Here is a 24038-nt window from a genome sequence, read left to right as displayed (position 1 = left end):
ACGACATCAATAACCCATCCTGAGTCCGAGCTCACTCTCTAGCTGCACAAGTCCATTCACCCCTCGTGGATATCAATTAAATGTGCGGCAACATCCTTCCAATCCAAAGTTACGTTGTATCCTTATTCATTTCAAGTAGCTCCTTTCCGTTATATCAAATCTCCTGCCGCATAATAGCCCATACTTCAAATTAGATCCGTAGATCCCAATCATCAATCACTAAAATTCCCAAGTTGTTCCAAACTCTCCTTAAGGTGCGTAGTCATCCTACCGCAAAGCCCATATGCAACTCCGCCACTCTCCCACTCTGGCGGAACTCACCCTTTTAATCGACTACTCGACCTTTGCTTCTTATACCTGGCCTACTAAAAATTTTAACCACCGCCTGACACTCCCCACATGTCCTTTCTCATCCTTTGCTGCTTAGTTGTTGACTTAAATAAAATCTATCTTCGTAGCCCTTGGACCCACAAATCGCCACTAACTTTAAACCTTTTCGAAGATCATCTTTCTTGAGCCGTCAACATTAGAAACACCGATTCAATCCTGAACCACCACACCCAACAATCTTTGACAGCCGTTTCTCCAATATTATTTCACAATATCTTGCCCCAAAGGCAAATTGTAGAAGACCATAACACCGGCGAACTTAACACATAAAATCGAGGACGACGACATTACATCGCAGATAAAATTCCACCACACTTGAAAACACCAAGTCCCTTTACTCCATCAATCCACATCATATATATCTCCACAAGAAATGAAATACCGAATCTTTGAATCATACATTGGGTAGACCTCTTTTCAAGTCATTCACTACCCCAACACATAGGCAAGTAACCTATCGTCACGTCAATATCGTGCGATAACCAATCATGAACAATCATAGCAATCCGCGCATAGCCTCAAGCTCTCAGAAGTGCAACTACCGAGCTGAAATGACCGAATATCCTTCCGCAAGGCGACGTCGATAGCCCAACCAACCGTGCAGGGAGAAACATCCCGTACCACCTCTGTAGTACCATAATAATTCTTTAATTCTCGATTGATATCAAGCGCTTCGTGTCGCATAAGATTGAGTAGGAAGGAAACAAGGGCATAAACCTTAAAGGAATCAACCGCATGATGAGGAAACAAGAAGGGAAGTATCCTAATAGCCTTGTAGCCTCTCGAAGATAAGTACAGACGTCTTCGTACCGATCTGCAAGACTCTACTAGACTCGCTCATGACTCGTAAGACCTAAGGGAACCTAGTGCTCTGATACCATGTTGTCACGACCCAAAATTCACTAAGGGTCGTGATGGCGCCGAACACCACTGTCAGGCAAGCCAACCACGATTTACTAGCAATTTCTCATTTTAATTATTTTGAAATCATTTCCTTTAAATAAATAATAAATAATAAACTTCACTAGATAAATGAGGATGTCTTTACCAAAATTATCTACTAAAAGATCCCGTGATAATCCCAGAACCCGGTGTCACAAGTGCATGAGCATCTACCAGTGAATGAAATAAAATACAGTGACTGTCCGGAATACAAGTGGACAGAAATGAAAATGTAATACAATACTCTGAAGAAGACTCTGCTGGCTACGGTCATCTCAATAAATGCAACTCACCTGAGTCTCCATATCAACCATGCCGCTATGCCACTAGCCACACATAAACCTGTGCAACAAAAATGCACATCAAGTGTAGTATGAGTATGAAAATAACGTGTACCCAATGAGTATCCCGTCTAATCTCGAAGAAGTAGAGAAGAGAGGTCGACTTCGACATTTACTAGTGGTCCAGTAGTAATATATTATTAATGCGAGAAATCATGGATTGATTAAGAACAACAGTAATTTCAAATAAGTCACGAAACAGGTAAGAGTTCCTTTTTGTTAAAAGTCTCCGGATTCATAATCCATTAATTAACAATTATCTCAAGTCGGGGAGAGCAAATATCAATATCAATAACTCTCAATGCAATTAATACAAGCATGCGCAAATCATGCTGAGGTCGTACGGCCCGATCCAACAATATTTAAACTGTGCACTGCCAAAGGGTCGAATGACGCGAACCATAGATGCATCTATTTAATTTGCCAAGGCGTTCGGCCCGTTCCAGAATTTTAACATGCACAAACAATCAATCAGGAAGTCATCAGGAAACAATTATCCAAGAAAACCAATTCTCTTTTAGCAATTTAGAAAAAATGAAGTTTAATTCTTTTTAGAAATCCATTTACCAATTCGATAGGATTTAAGCAATCAACTGTCAGTAAGGTTACAAATATTCCAAGTAGCATGCTTTTGGGTCCTAGACTACCCGAACAATAGCATAATAGTAGCTATGCACGGACTCTCGTCACCTCGTGCGTACGTAGCCCCCATAAATAGGAGCACATAACCAATTAATTCACCTATGGGGACAATTCCCTCTTACAAGGTTAGAAAGGAGACTTACCTCGCTCCGAAGCTCCAAAACCGACTTCCAAGCCCTTCCGACGACTCAAACCGATGCTCCAATGCTCCAAAACTAGCAAATAGTTATGTAAACCCATTAATATATGCTAAGGTACTCATTATAATCCAATTTATAATAATTCCTAACCCCCAATCGAAAAGTTGACAAAAATGCCATCGGGCCCACATGCCCGAATTTCGAAATTTCTCGAAGATAAAGTTTACCCATAAACTCACGAACTCAAATATATGATTTTCTCTTAATTCCATACCCAAAATCGTGGTCAAAATCCAAGAATACGAATTTTCTAGGTCTTCCCTCAAACCCCAAGTTTCTACCAATTTCCATGTCCAAATCCGTATACAATCATGTATCTAACTAAAAACTAGCATAAATTACTTACCTCGTGTCTGGTGGTGAAAATGGCACCTCAAAGTTGCTCCAATGGAAGAAATGGGGTTGAAATGAACCCAACCCCCGATTTAAAACAACCTCACTGCCTCCAGCATTTCCGCACCTATGGTCTCTTGACTGCTTTTGCGATCTCGCAGGTGCGAACCAAACGCCGCATCTGCGGTCCAGGGCTCCCAGCCTATTCCGCTTCTACGCCCTCTTCTCCGTAGATGCGGTCCCGCATCCGCGGCAAAACGACTGCATCTGCGGTCCCAGCCTAGATGACCATTTTCGCTTTTGCGGCACGAAGGCTGCTTCTGCGGCTCCGCACTTGCGACCCTAGTCTTGCAGGTGCGGTTACACCAACAACCAGCAACTTCAGCCGTTTCTGAAATTCCATTTTCATTCCATTAACAACCTGGAATCCACCCGAGGCCCCCGGGACCCCGTCCAATCATACCAACCAGTCCCATAATATATTATGGACTTGCTCGAGGTCTCAAATCACATCAAACATCACTAAAATCACGAATCGACCTCCAATCCAAGCTTTATGAACTTTAGAATTTCAAACTTCTACTTTCGATGTTTAAACCTATCAAATCACGTCCAATTAACCTTAAATTATGCACGCAAGTCATATTCGACATTACGGACCTACTCCAACTTTCGGAATCGGAATCCAACCCCGATATAAAAAAGTCAACTCTCTGTCAAACTTCTCAAAAACCTTAAAATTTCTATCTTTAGCCAAATGACTCCAAAATGATCTACGGACCTCCGAATTCACTTCTGATCGCGCTCCCAAATCCAGAATCACCATACGGAGCTACTCTCAGACTCTGAATCCCAAACGGACATCGATAACACTGAAATGTACTTCAACCCAAACTTATGAAATTTCTTCCAAAATGCTAACTTCCACAATATGCGCCAAAACGCTCCCCGGGTCTTCCTAAACCCGATCCGGACATATGCCCAAGTCCGAAATCATCATACGAACCGGTTGGAACCTTCGAATCCCAATTCTGAGGTCGTTTACTCAAAAATCCAATCTTAGCTAATTCTTTCAACTTAAAGCTTCCGAAATGAGAATTTTCTTTCCAAATCAACTCCGAACTTCTCGATCAATTCCGACCGTGCGCTCAAGTCATAATACCTGAAATGAAGCTGGTCATGGCCTTGATCTGCTGAATGACTTGCTAGAGCTCAAAATGACCGATCGGGTCGTTACATTACTCCATAATGGAGTAATCTCTTTTCGTTGGGATAGTTGATGAAGCTTGATATATTTTATAATACTATATCAGTTTTTATGTTCTTGGGATGAAACTTTTTATTTACATTTCATATTGTGTTGAAATAATGGTTTTTAATTACTCTATCATCACATCTACATATTTTATCTATAAGTTATTCATATATTAATTTTGTAATTCTCGCGGAGCAAAATTAATATATAATAACTGATGAATAAAATAGTAGTGTGAAAGTAATTTTCAGTAAACTATTATTTCAAGTCAATAATCTTGCTTGCCTCAGTTTTAATTCTCACAGAGGAATTGTTGTAGGCAAGATTATTGATCCTTGGTAAAAATATTCTCACGAAGTTTTTACTTTCTTTTAGCACAATTCAAGCAAGAAAAGTATTTCGGTTTAAACGTCACTAGCCTTAAATTGATTAATTAACATAATTCTCACGGATTGTTATTAATTGATTATTTCTTAGTGAGCAAAATATAATTGTATTAGAAATAAGCAATTATTCTTTATAGAAATAAATGTAGAAATTGAGATTTTGTTATAGTAATATTATCAAGTGAATTCAATGAGTCCCAACTCCTTTTTAAATTATAAATCTTCCAAAAATATTTTGTTTTGTTTAAGTAATTAACAAGTTTTAAACTTAACTCACTTTTCATCAATTTGATTGTCTCAAATAATAGTTAAAATATTACAAATTTATAGCATAGATTATCCAGTCTCCATGGGACGATATCTTAAACTATATTAGAATTTGACAAAGTACTAGCAGGAAATTCCAATACACATTGGCCTCGTCAATTTCTTGTGCATTTTATTCTCAACTCACTTCCTACGAAATATGGTTGGATAAATGGTCAATCAATAAGCTCTTGACCATGTGTGTTCAAGAAGAAGAGAGGTTGAAGCATGAGACACCTGAAAGTGTTAACATGGTGACTCATGGTAAGAGAAATGCAAAAAAAAGGCAAAAGTGTTCCCATGAAGAAGAAAAACACTTTTGACAAAAATGCTTGTTGTTTCTGTAAGAAAAAGGGACACTGGAAGAAGGATTGCCTGAAATACAAGAAAAGGCTTGAGAAGAAAGGTAATTTTACCTTTGTATATTATGAATCTAATTTTACTGAAGTTTCTGATAATACATGGTGGATTGATTCTGGTGCTACAATTTACATTGTCAAAATCATGCAGGGCTTTCTAACTCAGAGGAAGCCGATAGGAAGTGAACAATACGTCTATTCTAGTGATAGGACACGTTCACGTGTGGAAGGCGTGGGGACTTATAGGCTCATTTTGAAAGATGGTTTTCACTTAGATTTAGAAAATACTTTTTATGTTCCAGACTATTCTAGAAATTTAATTTCTCTTTCAAGACTATCTATTAGTGGATATGATTTGAATTTTCGTTAACCTTTTGTGAAACTTTTGAAAGATAATAAAGTTATTGGTTTTGAAAATTGGAATGGAAATTTATATAAACTTGAGCTAGACCCCACATTTGAATGCAATATTTTAACGTTGCATGACAAAGAAATTGGCACTAAACGATGTATTATTAATGAGAACTCATCAAGTCTTTGGCACAAAAGATTGAGACACATCTCTATCGAAAGAGTCAAAAGGTTGGTTAATGATGGAGTTCTAAAAGCTCTTGATTTTTCTGACTTTGGGACTTGTGTGGACTACATAAACGGTAAGCAGATCAATAAATCAACTAAAGGTGCCAAAAAGAGTTTGCGATTGCTTGAGATCATACATACAGACATTTGTAGACCTTTTCCTATCTCTTGCTTGAATGGTAAGAGATATTTTATCTCATTTATTGATGACTATTCAAGATATATGTATCTCTATTTTCTGTTTAACAAATCAGAAGCACTTGACGCTTTAAGATTTTACAAGACAGAAGTAGAAAAACAAACTGGTGCTCATATCAAAGTTGTAAGATCTGATAGGGGTGGAGAATATTATGGTAGGTACACAGATAAGGGTCAATTTGCTTAGTTCCTTGAAAGTGAAGGTATAATTGCTTAATATACCATGCTAGGAACACCACAACAAAATGGTGTGACAGAAAGAAGGAACCAGACATTAATGGACATGGTAAGAAGCATGATCAGCAGATCAAGTTTACCTTTATCCTTATAGAGTGAAGCCTTAAAAACCATTGTGTATATTTTAAATTGGGTTCCATCCGAGGTTGTTTCCAAGACACTTTTTGAGTTATGGAAAGGATGGAAACCTAGTTTAAATCATTTAAACATTTGGGGATGTCCAACTAAAGTGAGGGTTTATAACCCACAACTAAAAAAGTTGGATGAAAGAACAATAAGCAATTATTTTATAGGCTATGCAGTTAACTCTAAGGGGTTTAGGTTTTATTGTCCTTCTCATTCTCCTAAAATTATTGAGGCCAGAAATGATAAATTTCTTGAGGAGCATGAAGAGAGTGGGAGGTTTGACTCAAATTGTGGAATTGGAAGAAATAAGGAAACCACCTGTGGGACCTTTATTTATTAGGAACATGAATATTGCTCAGAAAAATTCTCATGAATTATCTGAATAACAACAAGTTCAAGATCCACCACCACTTGAGGAGCCACATGAAGATCAATACGCTTTACTTGAACCCACCGAAAAAGTGCCTGAACCAGTGGGAGTGAGAAAATCCTCAAGAGCTCGAAAACCAGCAATTTCTAGTGACTATGTTGTATATCTCCAAGAGTCTGATTATGATATTGGACTAAAATATGATCCATGCTCATTTTTAGAAGCCATTAGTAGCGAAAACTCCATACTTTGGTATGATTCCATGAAAGAAGAGTTAGAATTTATGACTAAAAATAAAGTCTGGGATCTCGTCGAATTACCAAAGGGGTCTTCTACCATAGGTTCCAAGTGAGTCTTTAAAACTAAAAGAGACTTATTTGGTAATATTGAACGATATAAAGCCAGACTTGTAACCAAGGGTTTTACTCAAAGGACAAGCAATGATTACCATTAAACCTTCTCTCCAGTATCAAAGAACGATTCATTGAGAATAATCATAGCATTAGTAGCTCATTTTGATTTAGAGTTACATCAAATGAATGTGAAAACAACTTTCCTGAATGGAGATCATGAAGAGGAGGTATACATGTATCGACCTGAAGGATTTTGTGATAAGGACAAAAGCCACCTTGTTTGCAAGTTGAATAAATCTATTTATGGGATGAAGCAGGCTTCCCGCCAATGGTATATTAAACTTCATAATGATATTTCTTCATTTGGATTTACGGAGAACATCATTAATCAATGTATATACCTTAAGATAAGTAGGAGCAAATATATTTTTCTAGTCCTATATGTGGATGACATTTTACTTGCAAGTAATGATTTGAGATTGTTGCACGAGACTAAATAGTTCCTTATCTAGAATTTTAAGATGAAGGATATGGGTGAAGCCTCTTATGTTATTGGCATAGAGATTCGCAGAGACAGATCCCAAAAATTACTTGGACTGTATCTAAAGGCCTACATTAAAAGAATTTTAGAAAGATTCGGGATGAAGAACTGTTCACCTATAGTAGCACCCATAATTAAAGGTGACAAATTTTCATTGAATCAATGTCCACAAAATGCATTGGAAAAGGAGCAAATGAAAGACATTCCGTATGCTTCGCTTGTTGGGAGCCTTATGTATGTACAGGTCTATACTAGACCTGATATTGCTTTTACGGTACGAATGCTTGACAGATATCAAAGTAACCCTGGTCTTGACCATTGGAAAGTGGGTAAAAGAGTTTTGAGATATTTGCATGGAACCACGGATTTTAAGCTCACATACAAATACTCTGACTCATTGGAGGTGATTGGATATTCAGTTTCTGATTTGGGTGGATGCAAAGACACTGTCAAATCCACTTCAGGATATATTTTACTTCTTGCTGGAGGTGTTGTGCCTTGGAGAAGTGTCAAGCAGACTATTCTTGCAATATCCACAATGGAAGCTGAATTTATAGCATGCTATGAAGCTACATCACATGCATTATGATTGAAAAACTTTATTTCCGGCCTTAGGATTGTCGATTCCATTTCAAGGCCATTGAGAATCTTCTATGATAATTCAGCTGCAGTGTTCTTTTCTAAGAATAATAAAAGTGGCAGCCGAAGTAAGCACATCTACATAAAGTACTTGATGGTTAGAGACTATGTGAAGAAGCAAGATGTGATTCTTGAGCATGTTAATACTACTTTGAGGATTGTTGATCCTATGACTAAAGGTCTACCGGCTAGTATTTTCAAGGATCATGTAACCCATATGGGTCTTAGTAGCTCAATTTAGCCTTACTTTGTTCTCTAACAGTTTGTCTAGACATTATGTTTATTTTGATATACATGATAGTGCACACTTTTGATATTTCATGTATTATTTGTGATTATTGGATCAATAAAGTTGGACTCTAAATGACTTATATTAAGTTCATTCATAAAGTTGTTAGACACTTTTTTAGAATGTATTGTGCATCGTAATACATGGAAGGAAGTGTTTGTTTAAAAGCATGACTGCCATGATCCATGTAATAATATATTCTAGTTAAAGTGATTGTTGCATAACTTTTAGTTGAGGGATAAAGTCTATGACCATATTATATGTTTATCTCTCATAAAGGATTATGTGATTTTAATATGTGGGCCAAGTGGGAGAATGTTAAAAATTTACAGTCTCTTCTAGAGACTTCTAGTGTGGCCGACATATAAGGTAATAAATTATTTACCTTGTCTTCCAAAGGAAATAATATATCAGATAACATTGTGTAGTTATGCATATATGGTAGTTTCTTTGATGGAAAGAAACAATTTTTATTAGGAGTCTCTAGGGCAATTATAATGTATGGAGATGTCCCTAAGGCTAAAGTTATTGCCTAAAAGTCTCTAGCCTACCTATAAATATGCTTGTGACTCCATCAGTCTGACATACTTCGATAGGCACATGCTAGAAGACTCTCTAGGCTTTTTTGCTAAAGCTTTCAAAGGCGATTCCCTACAACGCTTGAATAACAATGACTCAAGGTACGTTCCTATTAATATTCTGTTGCGTAGGCTCTATGTGTGTTTAAATTTCAATAGAAATACGATTGACAACTTCAAGAGAACAACATAAACATAAAGGAATAAATAGTATTCCATCCGTCATAGTATTCGAATTTCGGAAGTTAAATAAATTATTCTCTGACGGTAATCTTTTAATTTGTTTTTAGATATTTTGACGGGGTTTGTTGTTGTAGTTGTTGTTGTTGTTTTGTTATGTCGAATTTTTGAATTATTGTAATTTAATACATTTTAAGTATTTTTCAAATATATAAATATTATTTTGAAAAACTTAAAATTTTATATTAAATGTGTGATCAAAACTAATCAGTGTGAACCTCGAAAATAAGAAGTATCACGTAAATACCAAAAGTTGATATCAACAATTGGCGAATTCAAAGAGGGCATCATAAAAGAATAAACATCATTTACCAAACGTTAGGAACAATTGGCAAATTCAAGAGGAATAACATGAAGTCGTGGAGTATTATTTAGTAGGAAAAAAATAATATAAATATCCAAACTGTCAGGGTGAAGGTGTGTATATATATATATATATATATATATATATATATATGTTTGAAGAACTAAATTAATAAGACCCATCTCTCCTCCCACGCTTTACTCTTTTCCTCTTTCCACCATCTCTGCACAATACCAATAAACTCGGAAGAAACCGCTGGACTAGTGGAAGAGAGAGGAGAGAGACATAGAGAGTGTGCGTGTGTGTGTGTGTGAGAGAGAGAGAGAGAGAGAGAGAGACAGAGGAAGCGTGGAATGCTGAAATCTTGTGGTAGGAAATCAAGAATCAACACGACAGTTTAGGGAAAACAAAAAAAAGAAACAAAGGGAAGGGGGGTAGTAGTATATGGGGGGTGGTAATACATTCGTGGATGGAGTTCGTCGCTGGTTTCAACGTCGTAAAACTACTACAACAACTACTACTATTATTCATAGCAATGCAGATTCGATCTTGAATACTAATAATTTTGAGAAAAAACCCATTCATTTTTCAGAAGAAGAACTTACCATTATTGAAGACTTTGACATTTCGGGTCTTAAACTTATCAAAGTCCCCAAACGGGTCGATTTCCCTTTTACCATGGATCCTCACAAAAAGGTCTGGTTTTTAACTATTCAGGAGCATGCTTTTTGCTGTTTATTGACTTTTGTTCTTTTTACTTTTTGATGGTGCATGCGGTTGGATTAAGTTTGACTATTATTTTACAGCTCAATTTGATGTAAATGATCTTGTTGGTGTCTGTTTTTAATGTATGTATAAAGAAATTTGCGTCCAACTTGAGAATTATTTTAAATTATAGTCTTTGCTACCTCCAATGACCAGTGTTTTATAGAATATTGGAATCTATTAGAATTCAGTTGATATCTGGAGAAAATATTGCTAAAGATGATAAAGGAAAGTAAAGTTCGCACCTTTAATCTTTTAGATCGTTCTATCTATTTGTTTTGAGGTCATTGAAATGAAATAGATATTGTAGGGTGAATTAGAGTTACCAAAAACAAAAACAAAAAACTGAACTTTCTTTCCTACCTAAATTGTATTCTCGTCCATTTTTTGTTTGTTTTTGTGTGTGTGTGTGAAATTGTAGTCTTTGCTACCTCTCTGATTGCTTAATCTTGGGAAAAGTAAAGTTCTAATTGCTGCGAGTGACCAGTATTTTATAGAATCTTGGAATCTATTAGTAGGCTTTGTTGAAAACCTATCAGATATGTCTTGCTCGTGGAAGGATCATGTTCCGAGCATCTGTTTCCTGATGTTTTTATTTTCTTCTAGTATTGTACGCCTATTTGAGAGATGAGCAGGCAGGATATGGCGCAATTTGAGCTAACCGGGGACATGACCCTTGATAGGAGGATGTGGAGGTTGAGGATTAGGGCAGAAAGTTAGTAGGCAGTCGAGTGTTTCCTTTTGTCTTCTGTTTATGTAGTATTAGCAGAGGCAAAGCCACACTTAAGTTATGGTGGTCAATTGACTATCCTTTGTCGGAAAATTACACTACGTATATAAGTAAAATATTCGGTTTTACAGGTACGTAACATATATTGAACACTCTTTGTTGGAATTTTTTTTTACTTATTTCAAGTTTGAACATCCTTCAGAAAACTGGCTTCGCCACTGAGTATTAATGTTAGTATAGTATTATTTTAAACTTAGATGGCTCTTACTACATATCTTGTATTGTATTGTATTACTTGTTATCAGTGCTTCTTTCATCTTGCATCTTGTTGTCTTAGTCTCAGTTTTCTAAATATCTTGTACTGTCATTACTATTGTCAGTGCTTCTTTCATCTTTTTAGTTGAGGGTCTATCGAAAACAGCCTCTCTGCCTCGTCCAGGGTAGGGGTAAGGCTGCTATATCTCACCCTCCCCAGACCCCACTTGTGGGATACACTTGGTCGTCGTTGTTGTTGTATTGTATGCTTATTTTCCAGCACATAAAAGTAGCCTTAGACAAATATATTTTGCAGAATTACTGTTCTGTGGCATATTCGTTCCTTGTAATTTTTTTTAATCTCTATGTCAGTTACATGGGTAAGGGGAGGGGAAGATGCAACTGTTTCATACTGCATATATCAATCGCATTTGTTTTGACTGGAACATTGTTTATTCAGAATACACAGGAGGCGGAGTTCTTCACAGAATATGGAGAGGCAAGCAGATACCAAATTCAGGAAGTTATCGGCAAGGGTAGCTATGGAGTTGTGGCGTCTGCTGTTGATACCAAAACTGGAGAAAGAGTTGCAATCAAGAAGATTCATGACGTGTTTGAGCATGTCTCTGATGCCACAAGAATTTTAAGAGAAATCAAGCTTCTTCGGCTACTACGGCATCCTGATATTGTAGAAATAAAGCACATCATGTTACCCCCATCTCGGCGAGAGTTTAAAGATATTTACGTTGTTTTTGAATTGATGGAGTCTGATCTTCACCAGGTAATTAAGGCCAATGATGATCTTACACCTGAGCATTATCAGTTTTTTCTGTACCAGCTTCTGCGCGGATTAAAATATATTCATACAGGTCTGTTCTTTATACAAGTTAAAACCTTCTCTTTGACACATCTCTATATGATGGAGAAGCTAACTTTTCCTCGGGATAATTGACCTGTCCTTTTTGCCCCCCCCCCCCCCGACAGCAAACGTTTTCCATCGAGATTTAAAGCCGAAGAATATCCTTGCTAACGCTGACTGTAAATTGAAGATTTGTGACTTTGGGCTTGCTCGTGTATCATTTAATGACACGCCATCAGCTATTTTCTGGACTGTACGTTTGAGTTCTAGAAGGCTCCTCTTTTCTCGTTATTTTAGTACTCAGATTTGAGAGATTCCTGATATACTTGTGGTTTCATGTATTTAAGGACTACGTTGCAACTCGATGGTATCGTGCTCCTGAGCTATGTGGCTCCTTTTTCTCCAAGGTAAGTTAGCTTATCAGCTATATCCAAAGTGTTAATTGTTCATTCCAATTGCAATTACTGCAATGACACTTATATTTAGTACAGTTTGTGACACTCGGTATAATGCATTGTGGTCAAGTTTCTGTTTCTAATCTTTTTACACTTTTTGTTTCCTCTCTTTTGCTTTTCTTTCATAGTATTTGGTTGTATGTCGCTCTGTTTCTGTCTTGGGAGAAGACTGGAAAAATTGTAGATTGAACTATATTTGCACTTAAATATTTTTGTGGCTGATACCGAATCAACTCATATGATACCATATTCTGTTTGCCCCACAAGTGCCTGGAGGGTTATTGACTTATTGCAGCTTCAACGATGCCTTCAGAATTAACTTGCAAACTAGTCTTGTTTGATTGCAAAGTTCAAGATCAGGTGATGGGTCACACTTCAAACGAAGGGAAGATTAGAGGTTGGTGGAGAGAGAGGAAGCATGTTGAGGTTTCTGTAGCATACGTAAAAGTCAGGTCAAGTTTGATGAAGACGCATAAATCACATTATTGTGGCGTTGATAATGCCACTTTTTCTCTGGTCTGTACTTCATTTGGTTGGGAGAATGTTTTAATTGAGGATTCAAGCTTTTTATCATATTACCAGTGTTATCTGTATAGCATCATAGGTTCATTACAAGTGGAAGGCAATTGGATTAATGAGGAGCTTATTGTTGGAAAAAGTAATCTGAGAGCCTGCTGGAAGACAGTTTTCGAGTTCAAGAGCTTAGTAATATATTTATTCTTTAAATTGGATTGAAGGTGAGAGGTCCCCGTTTACAGTAGCCCAGTATTTTGACTTATTCAACTTGCAGTTACAAGAAAGTGGAAGATTCCTTTTTCATCTTAAGGAAAAGGATTGTCATGAACATCAATCTCTCAAACGTAGTTCAATGCGAGTAATACTCTGGCGTGAACAAGCTGTGCAGCTTTCTCTTTGGTGGTCCTGCAACAGTGAATGCACATTTTTGGCCTGTTGGTGGGTGCAAGTATGTCAGGTCTCGACATCAGAATACAAAGACGCAGGTCATTTTTCCTGTGGGGGAAGAGTAACAATCTCTTGGAATGGAACCTGCTTGCGAAAAAGACAGTTAGGGCAGTTTGTCTATGAGAGTTTCTGAGTTTCTAGCCCAAGAAGTATTTCCTGCCCTTATGTCTGGGAGTATCTGGCCTAAGATAATGTGCTGAGTATGCAGATGCATTTGTGGTGATCGTGGTATGTCCACATCAAGGAGTGTATTTCAACTATAAAGTTGATGTTGAAGAAGGATTTCAGTGTTAATCTCCACGTCAATGTGGTGCCACCGTCAGATATTCCAAGCCTTAAACAAGGTTAGAAAAGCGTGAAAGAAAAAATCTCTATTTTTGACTTCAACTTATCGATCCAGTCCAAAAGTGACGGACTAGGCCCCTTGTAATCTCGTGCGGAGGGTGCACGAGGTCCTTAATCTTACATCGTGCAGTTTTTACGGGTTCTGCTTTTTGAGTAACTATAGTTTGAGTTCCTAGGTTGTCTGATCAATTTTACAGTTCACTAAACTTTTAGTTGGCTGGTATGGGCCTTGAGCCTGAATGTGCCAGGCTAGGTTGATCTTCTGAGAATTTCTTGTTGAAGACTGGCTTGAGTCTGATTGAGGTATCTCTTGGACTCATTTCGGTAAAGAGCTTGGTATGAGCTAGGAGCTGCTCTTTTGCATCATACACTGAGACAATGATTTGAGTTTTGTTATTGTTTTCACTACTTCAGAAACAACGAGGGTTTGTTCTTTCTGTACTGTGATGTCAAAACTGTAAACAGTGATGACGTGATTTCAGTCTGAAGCAACTACATCATATAATATTTGTTGGGAGTTTATTTCTGTTTTTGACATATATGTATATAGACTGACTTACTTGTGCCATGACATGTACTATCTCTATGCCAGTAGAAAATATAGAGAACTTCTGGTACTTTTCATTTTTATTTTGTATAATGTTGTCTTCAGATGAATTTAAATGGAGAAACATGGTAAGTGAGGATTCATATAGCCGACCCCAACTTGTTTGGGACTAAGCCGTAGCAGTAGTAGTAGTTGTTGTTGTGACATGTACCATCTCTAAGAGTTCTCCATTTGCAGTACACTCCTGCTATTGATATTTGGAGCATCGGATGCATATTTGCAGAAATGCTCACTGGAAAACCATTATTTCCTGGAAAGAATGTGGTGCATCAATTAGACCTTATGACTGATTTGCTAGGAACACCTCCTCCTGAAACTGTTGCAAAGGTTGGTTACTTCTCTTCCTTTCTCAGGTTTCTTTGTTATGTTCTGTCTGATCAGCATCATTGGGATGATAAGACGTCTTATTACTTGTAGTAAGAACATCAGAGAACAAGGGTTAAGGCGAAAAAATTAGTTGCTGAGAGGTCTCAGTATATCGTTTTTTTTACATTCCACTGTAGTTTTTCCTGTTTTACATAAGAAATTCTACTGAACTGGCAGATTAGAAATGAGAAGGCCAGAAGATACCTCAGTAACATGCGGAAAAAACCACCTGTTCCATATTCACAAAAATTTCCACACGTGGATCCTTTCGCTTTGCGCCTGCTTGAACGCCTGCTTGCATTTGACCCTAAAGACCGACCATCTGCGGAAGAGGTAATTGTGAAACGGAGAACTTTTTATATTGTTTTATCAATCAAAGAAAATCTTGACTCTGATAATGTGGCAAGAGTGTCTCACACATTCATGACCTTGTTTTCTAGGCACTGGGTGATCCTTATTTCCGTGGTTTGTCAAATGTGGACCGTGAACCATCCACTCACCCAATATCAAAGCTTGAGTTTGAATTTGAGAGGAGAAAGTTGGCAAAAGAAGATGTTAGAGAGCTCATTTATCGGGAGGTGCAGTTTCCTCCATTATAATGGCTCCCATTTGTGTGAAATGGATCAACTTATTAATATTTAAACTTGCTCTGTGCAAACAGATTTTAGAATATCATCCTCAGATGCTTCAGGAGTATCTTCGTGGCGGAGATCAGACTAGTGGATTTATGTACCCAAGGTTAGGAGCCACCTAAAGCTTGCTCCACAAAGTTTTTTCTAGCACGTTCTTCTGCCTCATTTGCTTGAAAAGCTTGTCTTTTAATTTCCAGTCAAAAACTATAACCTAGGTTTGGAGGGCAGTCACAGCTCTTTGCCAAAGTGGAAGAAACCTCAAAATAGTACATAAAAGTGTTTTCTTACCTTCATGTACCCCTGCTGCTGTGTGAATGTGTGTCCATTGGTTTCAAGTGTTAAATTTGATGTTGATTTGGCCTTTATCTTCCTCTACACCGTTATTGTTTATCCTGATTTTCAAGAAAGGATCACCTTTTATCTAACATTAAAGTTCTCTTTCTCCCATAGGAAACCATGTTGGTGATAAATTATGAATATTTCATGGCAGAACTGATCCTTTTTTTTAGTTTGGCTCTATTTGAGGTTGTCCTCCTCCTTCCCCAGATACACATACGCCTATGAATCTTCTGGTGATCAACAAAATTCAAGTTTTGAGAACTGAGATGGAGAAAAGATGTTTTGAACCAAATTGATCTAATTATATAACCCTCTCTATTTTTGACGGTTCTTCTGGCAATAGTGTTGCGTAGGAACAAAAGCCCTGCAAAATTTCTGTAATGATAAGGTGACTAACAGCTCTTAACAGCAGGAAACAAAATCATGTTCATATTAGTGCATCTCTTTTTGAATTGACTCCTTTGTTCTTGAGCGCTGATGTCTCAGTCTTGGATCTAATGGGGTTACGCCAAGCCGCCAACTAATTCACAATATATATGTGTGTGTCTGTGTGTATGTATATTTATGTATCTGCTTCTACTTTGTGAACATGTTATACTAAATGTTTCGTACTGCTATTTGAGAATACTTATTTTGATGGTCTTTCTTTAATGTCAATTTAGTGGTGTTGATCGGTTCAAGCGACAGTTTGCACATCTTGAGGAGCATTATGGTAAAGGTGAACGAAGCACTCCACTGCAGAGGCAGCATGCGTCCTTGCCTAGGTTCGTAGTCAATAGTTTTGTTCTTTTGCTCTGAGGAAAGGTCTCTTCAGGAGTCTGCAGAATTAGAAGTCATTTGTCTGGAGAAAATATTGGCATTTTCACACTGTTCCAGATTAAAAGCTCCTTATTCTGGCTCAAGTCTTGTGTAACTCAGTTACTAAAGTTTTGGATTTGAAAGACACGGTGAAAGTTAAATATATTTAAATTTTAAAATTATTTTCTCCGAAACATTTCGGAGTTGGTTAAGATTGAAGTTCTAAACAGGCAGTGTTGTAGTAGGTTGGCGTGATTTTCTTTGTAAGCTGTGCATGTTTCCTGAACAAAGTTAACTTTGAATATTTAGCAAGTGGTTTAGCAAATGTGATTTTGTGGTTTACCATTTATATCTTTAGTCAAGGTATTAACTTGGTCTCTTTTTCGAATACTCTCAATCTTAGAGAACGGGTTCCTGCACCAAAAGATGAAACCTCTTCCCAAAACGATGATTTTGAAAAGCGAACTTCAGCATCTGTTGCTTCAACTCTCCAGAGCCCACCAGGGCAATCTGAGGGATCAGAGAACTCAGATGCTAATATGCAAAATGGACCAAACAAGGCAAACTATAGTGCTCGTAGTTTGCTGAAGAGTGCTAGTATTAGTGCTTCAAAGTGTATAGAAGTTAAAAGAAGAAATACAGAGGTAACTTTTATCCTTTTTCTTTTGCTTACTTTTTGGTGACTGCTTTATTTGTTGAATATAATGACATTCACCATGAAGAACTTGTTTTCATGGTATAAAAGGAATAAAGGGCAGCCCGGTGCAATAAGCTCCCGCTATGTGTGGGGTCCGGGAAAGGGCCGGATCACAAGGGTCTATTGTACACAACCTTACCCTGCATTTTTGCAAGAGGTTGTTTCCACGGCTCGAACCATAGAAGCAATGCCCATTCCAATAATGGCGACTCAAAGCAAATATCTTCGTTTAAAACCAATTTAGTACAAATTGCTCCTGCATTTTTTTGTTACTATAGTGATCTAATTGATTGGCATTATTCATATTTTTTCTGATAGGAAGAGCCAATTGAAGAGCAAAGCGAGGATGTTGATGGTTTAGCTCAAAAAGTTGCTGCTCTCCATGCCTAATTTATTACCAGCGTACGCGGTAGATTTGACATTTTGATTACTCTACTATGTATCACCTTGTCCTATAAATCAAAAAGTTTGCTCCTGCATTTCAGGCAGATGCTAACGGTAGGTTTTCAGTTGCTATTTTTATACTATGAATTTTTATTTCGTATACCAGGAAGAGAAAATGTTCTCCAGCTATTTGTGTATTGGAGATTACACCTTCATATTATTTAGTAAACTGTAGTTACTTGTGACAAGTTGAAGTTTGTAATGACTTGACATGAAAAATACTAGGGACAGTTCTAGTCTTGAGGGATGGCTTTCTTTTTTATGATCTATCGTGCATTTCGTTACAAAATACAGATAAATCGTGTCTTCCTTTTGGCCTACTTATAGCCTGTTTCGCCAACAACAATAACAACATACCCAGTATTATCCCATACCGTGGGGTTTGGGGAGGATACTGTGTACGCAGACCTTACCCCTACCTTGTGAGGATAGAGAGGTTGTTTCCAATAGACCCTCGGCTCAAGATAGTATAAGTACCACATTAATAAAAATATAGGCAAGAAGAGACAGTATCAAAAAGCCATATAAAAGCAGAATAACACAACAAAACAGTAAAGTGATCAGCAATGAAAGAAAACAATGGTTAGTCATAAAAACCTACTACCAACAGAAAATGAGACTGCGTGCCAATACTAAAGTTATGAACACTCTACACTACCTACTCTACTACTCTAATTTGCCAAGCTTCAAAAATCAGCTTATTTTGAAAAATATTTTTTCTCGAAAATACTTTTGGCGAGAAGCCATTTATGTTTAGCTAATTAATTTGAAAACATTTCTGAGCAGCAATTAGTGTTTGGCCAGGCTTATAAAAAGTGTTTTTAAGTGTATTTTTCTCAAAAGTGCTTTTTGAAAGAAGTTATTTTTTTCTGCTTCGTCAAAATTATTTCTGTTTTTACTCGAAAGTACTTTCTTTTCTTCTAAAAGACTTGACCAAATACCTTAACTTTAAAAAAAAAATACTTTTGGCTTTGAAGAAGCTCGGCCAAACAAGCTACCCAGAGAATTGAATTCTGGACAAAGACAAGATAGTTGCAGAAGGAATGTGGATCTTCAGATGAAGTGGGGTTTATATGATATAGAAACCTCGTGATATGTGCAATTATTGAGTTTATTGCTCTCCCAAGGACCATGTGTTATTGCTTTTTCTCAAAGTCATGTCATTTTTCAACGTTACGACAAGGCAATTTTCATACAAACGTATTGTGCAGTAAATAGAATGAAAATCGAAATGAAGTATATATGTTGTTCCTACATATTCAGTGCACACAGCCGAACATTCATTTACACGACAAACTATTCAAACAGATTAAAGAAGCTCCTTTTAATTATTTCAAACACAAACATGAAAATAGATTTCTGAAAACTTTCCTAAATAACTGGATATCTCCGAAAAACATCTATATCTATATTATTATAAAATATGAATATAATGTCGGTTTACAAAAATAATCTTATAATATTAAGCATAATAACTCATAATAAAAGGACATAACCGAAATTCTAGATATTAACCTTGTAATCCTATTAGTTTTAGGGCATAATACTACACGTTAGAAATCCTACATGACTACCTTTAGGAATCCTATTAGTATAATTACTTTCGGGCTGTCTAATTCATATAAAATTGAACAAGTAATTATCTTTAGTGATGTAATCCTATTACTTTTAGGATATACTTAAAGATTCCTATTACTAATTTAATTTGAAGATGTATTATAATGTCCTATTACAGTCAAACCTCTCTATAATAGCCTCATTTGTTCTGAATATTTTTGGATATTATAGAGAAATGATGTTATAGAGAACATATATTATAACATAACATGAAAATTGGTTCCGAAAAAAGCTTGGCTTTTATAGTGAAGTGTTGTTATATAGCGATGATGTTATAGAGAGGTCTAACTGTACTAATTTAATTTGAGAATGCATTATATTGTTCAAATTCATTTAGAAAAAAGAAAGACTATATTATTATAAGAGCATAAATACAATATTAATATACCAAAATAGCCCTAAAATAATAAATGGAAGAACACATAGGGAAAGGACATAACTGCAATAACCTATTTTTTTGGACTACAATACCTTCTATGCTAATTTTTAAAATTAGTAAAATTTTGTCTATTAAATTCTTTCTAAAATATCTTGGAAGATTTAATAAAATCAATTTCATAAGAATCCTCCGTATTGGCAAATACATTACCACTTCATAATATCCAATACCAAGAAAAAAAAATAAAAGTAATATTAAATGGACTGCATAAAGAGTTGAAATTGAGAAAAAATAACCCCCTCATTAATATATTTCTATATTATATTTGAACTATTTTCCTACTCAGATAATATTTTTTATCAATTTTTCGTATAATGTTAAAAAAATACCCAATTATTAAACAACAACTAAAAAAATATTTACTAAATATAAATGTGTGAGAAAGAAAAAAAATAGTTGATAAAAGTCAATACCACTAATGATTTTACGGACATAAAGATCTAAAAGTGAAATGTCATATCAATCTTTTACTCTTTGAAAATAAATTTTATGGTGGATAAAATTATAATTAAGATTAAATATTCAAAACAAGAGATGAACTAATATTAAGATCTGAATCAACATAGAATAAATTATTTTTATGTTAAAACCAAATAATTAAATTTTTTAATCAATTATTTAGCAAGAGAAATCCAATTCAATTATTTTTTAAATTCATCATATGAGTAAAATTCGTATTCAAGTTACAAAAATCTTAGGGTGCATAAATTTATTCCATAAGAAGAGCATTAGAACACAAAATAAAAATATTAGTATATTATTAAGAATCAAAATGTCATACTAGTGTACGAGGAAGCATAATCAAAGTTAAATCCTAAAACAAGAACAAGCTTTCAAGACTATATTATAAAGTGTCAACTCTACTATAACAGAATTATTCTTTATAGATACCTCCGGCGGAATCGAAATAATATTTCTATGTCATGCATTAGTTGCAAATATCATATCATAAGGCATGGCATTGTTAGATAATAGCAAGTGGTGTACCAACAACAATTTTATTATGAGGCCACCCACTTTAGATTTGATATACCTCTTCAAATAACTTAAATAACCAACACAAATATATCAAAGCAGAGCAATGATACTAAATTTATAAGGAAAGCAAAAGTGATAATATGGAATGAAGCACTTATGGATAAGTGTCAAATGATCGAAATAATTTCCCGAAGTTCTAGAGATATATTGGATATTAATGAACCGTTTGGTGAAAAATTAATGGTTTGGGAGGTAATTTATGTCAAGTACTACTAGTGAGGATTTGGTATTTAGTGTCTTCATGGGCGAAGCTAAGTAGCTCCGAGCACCCTTCATCGAAAAATTACACAGTATATATAGGTAAAATATTAGATTTTAATGGTATATAACATATATTGAATAACCTTTATTGGAGATTTTTTTTACTTCTTTCAAGTTTGAACACTATAGATGAAATTTCTGGCTTCGCCATTGAGTGTCTTCTTGCTTCGTGCCGAAAATGAAGAAGAACATCCAATAAAAGATGATTTAGTTCTTCCTGAACACTTGGTTATCAATCTCAATGGTAGTAGTAGTGCATTTAATAAGAGAAATATTTCTATCATCTATCTATACTACTATATTAAAAGCACGAAGGCCCTTAGCGAAATGTCGTTCGCCTTTTTCACCCTTTAAAAATAGATTTCACATGTGATAAAATTATAATTTGAATTACTTTCCTTATATTTAGGACTTTAAAACTTACTAAAATTTTATTTATTAAATCATTCCTTATTTAACCTATGTATAAAGTCTTAATATTGAGGATTTGATAAGAATACTATAAGAAAAGAACATCATGTAAAAGATTCTCCAACAAAGTAAACAATTCGATTACCCAGCATATTATCTTCGATGAAAATTCGTTCCCAACAATAATGGTGTTTTGAATTCCAATACAAATTATTTGACTTTTAATGTATAGATTTTTGTAGCATTTAATAATAGTATAAATAAAAATAGATAATAGATAATATACTTCCATATAATACTTGAACTCCCTTCATATTCAAATAATATTTTTTCTTTGTTGACTTTTAGTATAATATTTAAAAACTACAATAAACTATTAGACAAATAATTGACTATTTTCTCATCGATTTTATGGGTATTATTTTGAAAATTACAACCAATAACTAGATAAAAATAACTAAGAAAATATTTTAAAAATTTAAAAATAATTGTTACATTAAATAAAATTGAAGGATAACAATTTCAGAATAAAATGTGGGATTAGTTAATTTCATGTTTGGTTAGTTTCTTTTTAGGGTATAAGAAATTGCGAGAATAGTTATTCCACAATCTTATTTAGCTATTATTTTCATTCCACATTCAATGTGGGATAATAATTTGGGGATTAGCTATCCCATGATAATCAATCAAATGACCAAAATATCCTTCTCCAAAGCGCTTATTCAAAACTCTTTTAAGACCAAGGTTAAAGTTGAAATTAAAATTTTATCCAAGTTTATATATGAAAAAACAACACACATTTTCTATATTATACTCCACATATTCTATTTTTAATTCAATAAATCAAATATTTATCAATTGAAAGTATATCTAAATTATCTAATAAATATTTTGTTATTATTTAATTTCCGTATTATAAGTTTTGCATTATAAACCCAATAAGCTTTTTGCGAATTAAAAGACCCCATAGGCTACATAAATTTATTTTTATAAAGAGAAGATTGGCACTAAAAATAACTAGACAATAGAGAAAATTTAATTACAGTATAATATTTAGAGTCAAATTGGTAAAGATGCGAACTTGAAACAATAAGGATAGATAATAAAATATAATATTGTATATTTTAATGAATTATTAATTTATTTTTCTTTTACTTATTTATTCCACCAAATGACAATTCCCGATCTTTTTTTTATATATATATATCTAAGTTATCTATTGTAAATATTAACTCAATATTAGTTATTTTTAGATTTTACTATGTAGCTATCAATTTTCCTTGAGCTATAGGTGTTTAACCAAAAAATAAAATTTTAGTCAAAGCTAGAATTTAGAAGAACATGGGTCGCACCTCCTTTTTTCGCGCCCGCGGGGCGCGTGGGGAGTTTTCTCCAATTGAAGGACAGTCGAAACGGGATTTGTTTATTTGTTTCAGAGTCGCCACCTGGGAATTTTAAGGCGTCCCAAGTCACCAATTTTAATCCCTGAATCGAGGAGAATATGACTCTGTTTATTATTCTGCGAACCAGAAATCCTGAGTAAGGAATTCTGTTAATCCGGAAGAAGGTGTTAGGCATTTCCGAATTCCGTGGTTCTAGCACGGTCGCTTAACTGTTTTTATTATTGGCTTAATTATCTTGATTTTTATTAAATACTTTTTGTTACGTGATTTTTCTACCGCTTTTACTTATTGTGATTAAGGACCCTTCTTTGAATCGAATTACGCGTACGTATATTCGTGTTATAAATTTAAAAATGCGGAATTGTGTCACGCGTACGTGTACACAATAACTTTTGATAATATATTTATTAAGCAATCATTTTTTCGAAATTGTGTTGAATCAAGAATATTTGTTTTTCTTAAATATTGAACCGCACATCGCGGGTTTTTATGAAATTAATTTAACACCTTTGAAAAAATCCTTTTATTAAATATTCGCTCGAAATTGTGCGTACGCATAATCCGAATTTTGCTTTTAAAAATATAATCAGGGTACGCGAACGTATCCCTAATTGCGCAAAATATTTGTAATGATATCAGGGATTTTTCCACAAATTGTTTGTTGTATCTACACATTTTATATGAAAATACTGAGAAATTCATATTCAAGGGATGTCTTTAAATTCTTTTAAAAGAAATTCACAATTTTCAAATATTGCCCGTTGATTAGAATTTTCGCGTATAATTTATGTTCATCCAAGACTATTCAAATTCAAAATAAAGAATAAGAACATGATTAATACTATTCTTCACAAATACAACATATATATACATATACCAAAGAATGAGGGACATATGAAACTCACAAAATAATTTATGAAGGGAAGAAGTATTTTTGAACAATATTTTTTATTTATTTAGTGCAAATCCCATTTCTAATTGTCATTGACTTAAAGTGTTGCAATTT

At 35.0% G+C, this 24038-nt stretch overlaps 2 protein-coding genes across 2 annotated transcripts; both read left to right on the top strand.

Annotated features, from left to right (window-relative positions):
- The first annotated feature begins 7538 nt into the window (after nucleotides 1-7538).
- Nucleotides 7539-8147, top strand: LOC138871915 (secreted RxLR effector protein 161-like). The gene has a single exon (XM_070149838.1). The coding sequence runs from the start codon at nucleotides 7539-7541 to the stop codon at nucleotides 8145-8147; it is 609 nt and encodes a 202-aa protein (XP_070005939.1).
- A 1644-nt stretch (nucleotides 8148-9791) lies between these two features.
- On the top strand, nucleotides 9792-18106 carry LOC104228815 (mitogen-activated protein kinase 9-like). The gene is made up of 11 exons (XM_009781359.2): nucleotides 9792-10304; nucleotides 11819-12227; nucleotides 12343-12470; nucleotides 12565-12624; nucleotides 14765-14914; nucleotides 15131-15286; nucleotides 15394-15531; nucleotides 15615-15691; nucleotides 16587-16688; nucleotides 17126-17366; nucleotides 17738-18106. The coding sequence occupies exons 1-11, from the start codon at nucleotides 10053-10055 to the stop codon at nucleotides 17807-17809; spliced, it is 1785 nt and encodes a 594-aa protein (XP_009779661.1). The 5' UTR covers nucleotides 9792-10052; the 3' UTR covers nucleotides 17810-18106.
- The last annotated feature ends 5932 nt before the right edge of the window (nucleotides 18107-24038 follow it).

Source organism: Nicotiana sylvestris, chromosome 6 (assembly GCF_000393655.2).
Source record: "Nicotiana sylvestris chromosome 6, ASM39365v2, whole genome shotgun sequence".
In the NCBI taxonomy this organism is placed as follows: domain Eukaryota; kingdom Viridiplantae; phylum Streptophyta; class Magnoliopsida; order Solanales; family Solanaceae; genus Nicotiana; species Nicotiana sylvestris.
The sequence above is the reverse complement of the archived record's forward strand: the minus strand, read 5'-3'. Positions and strand labels throughout refer to the sequence as shown.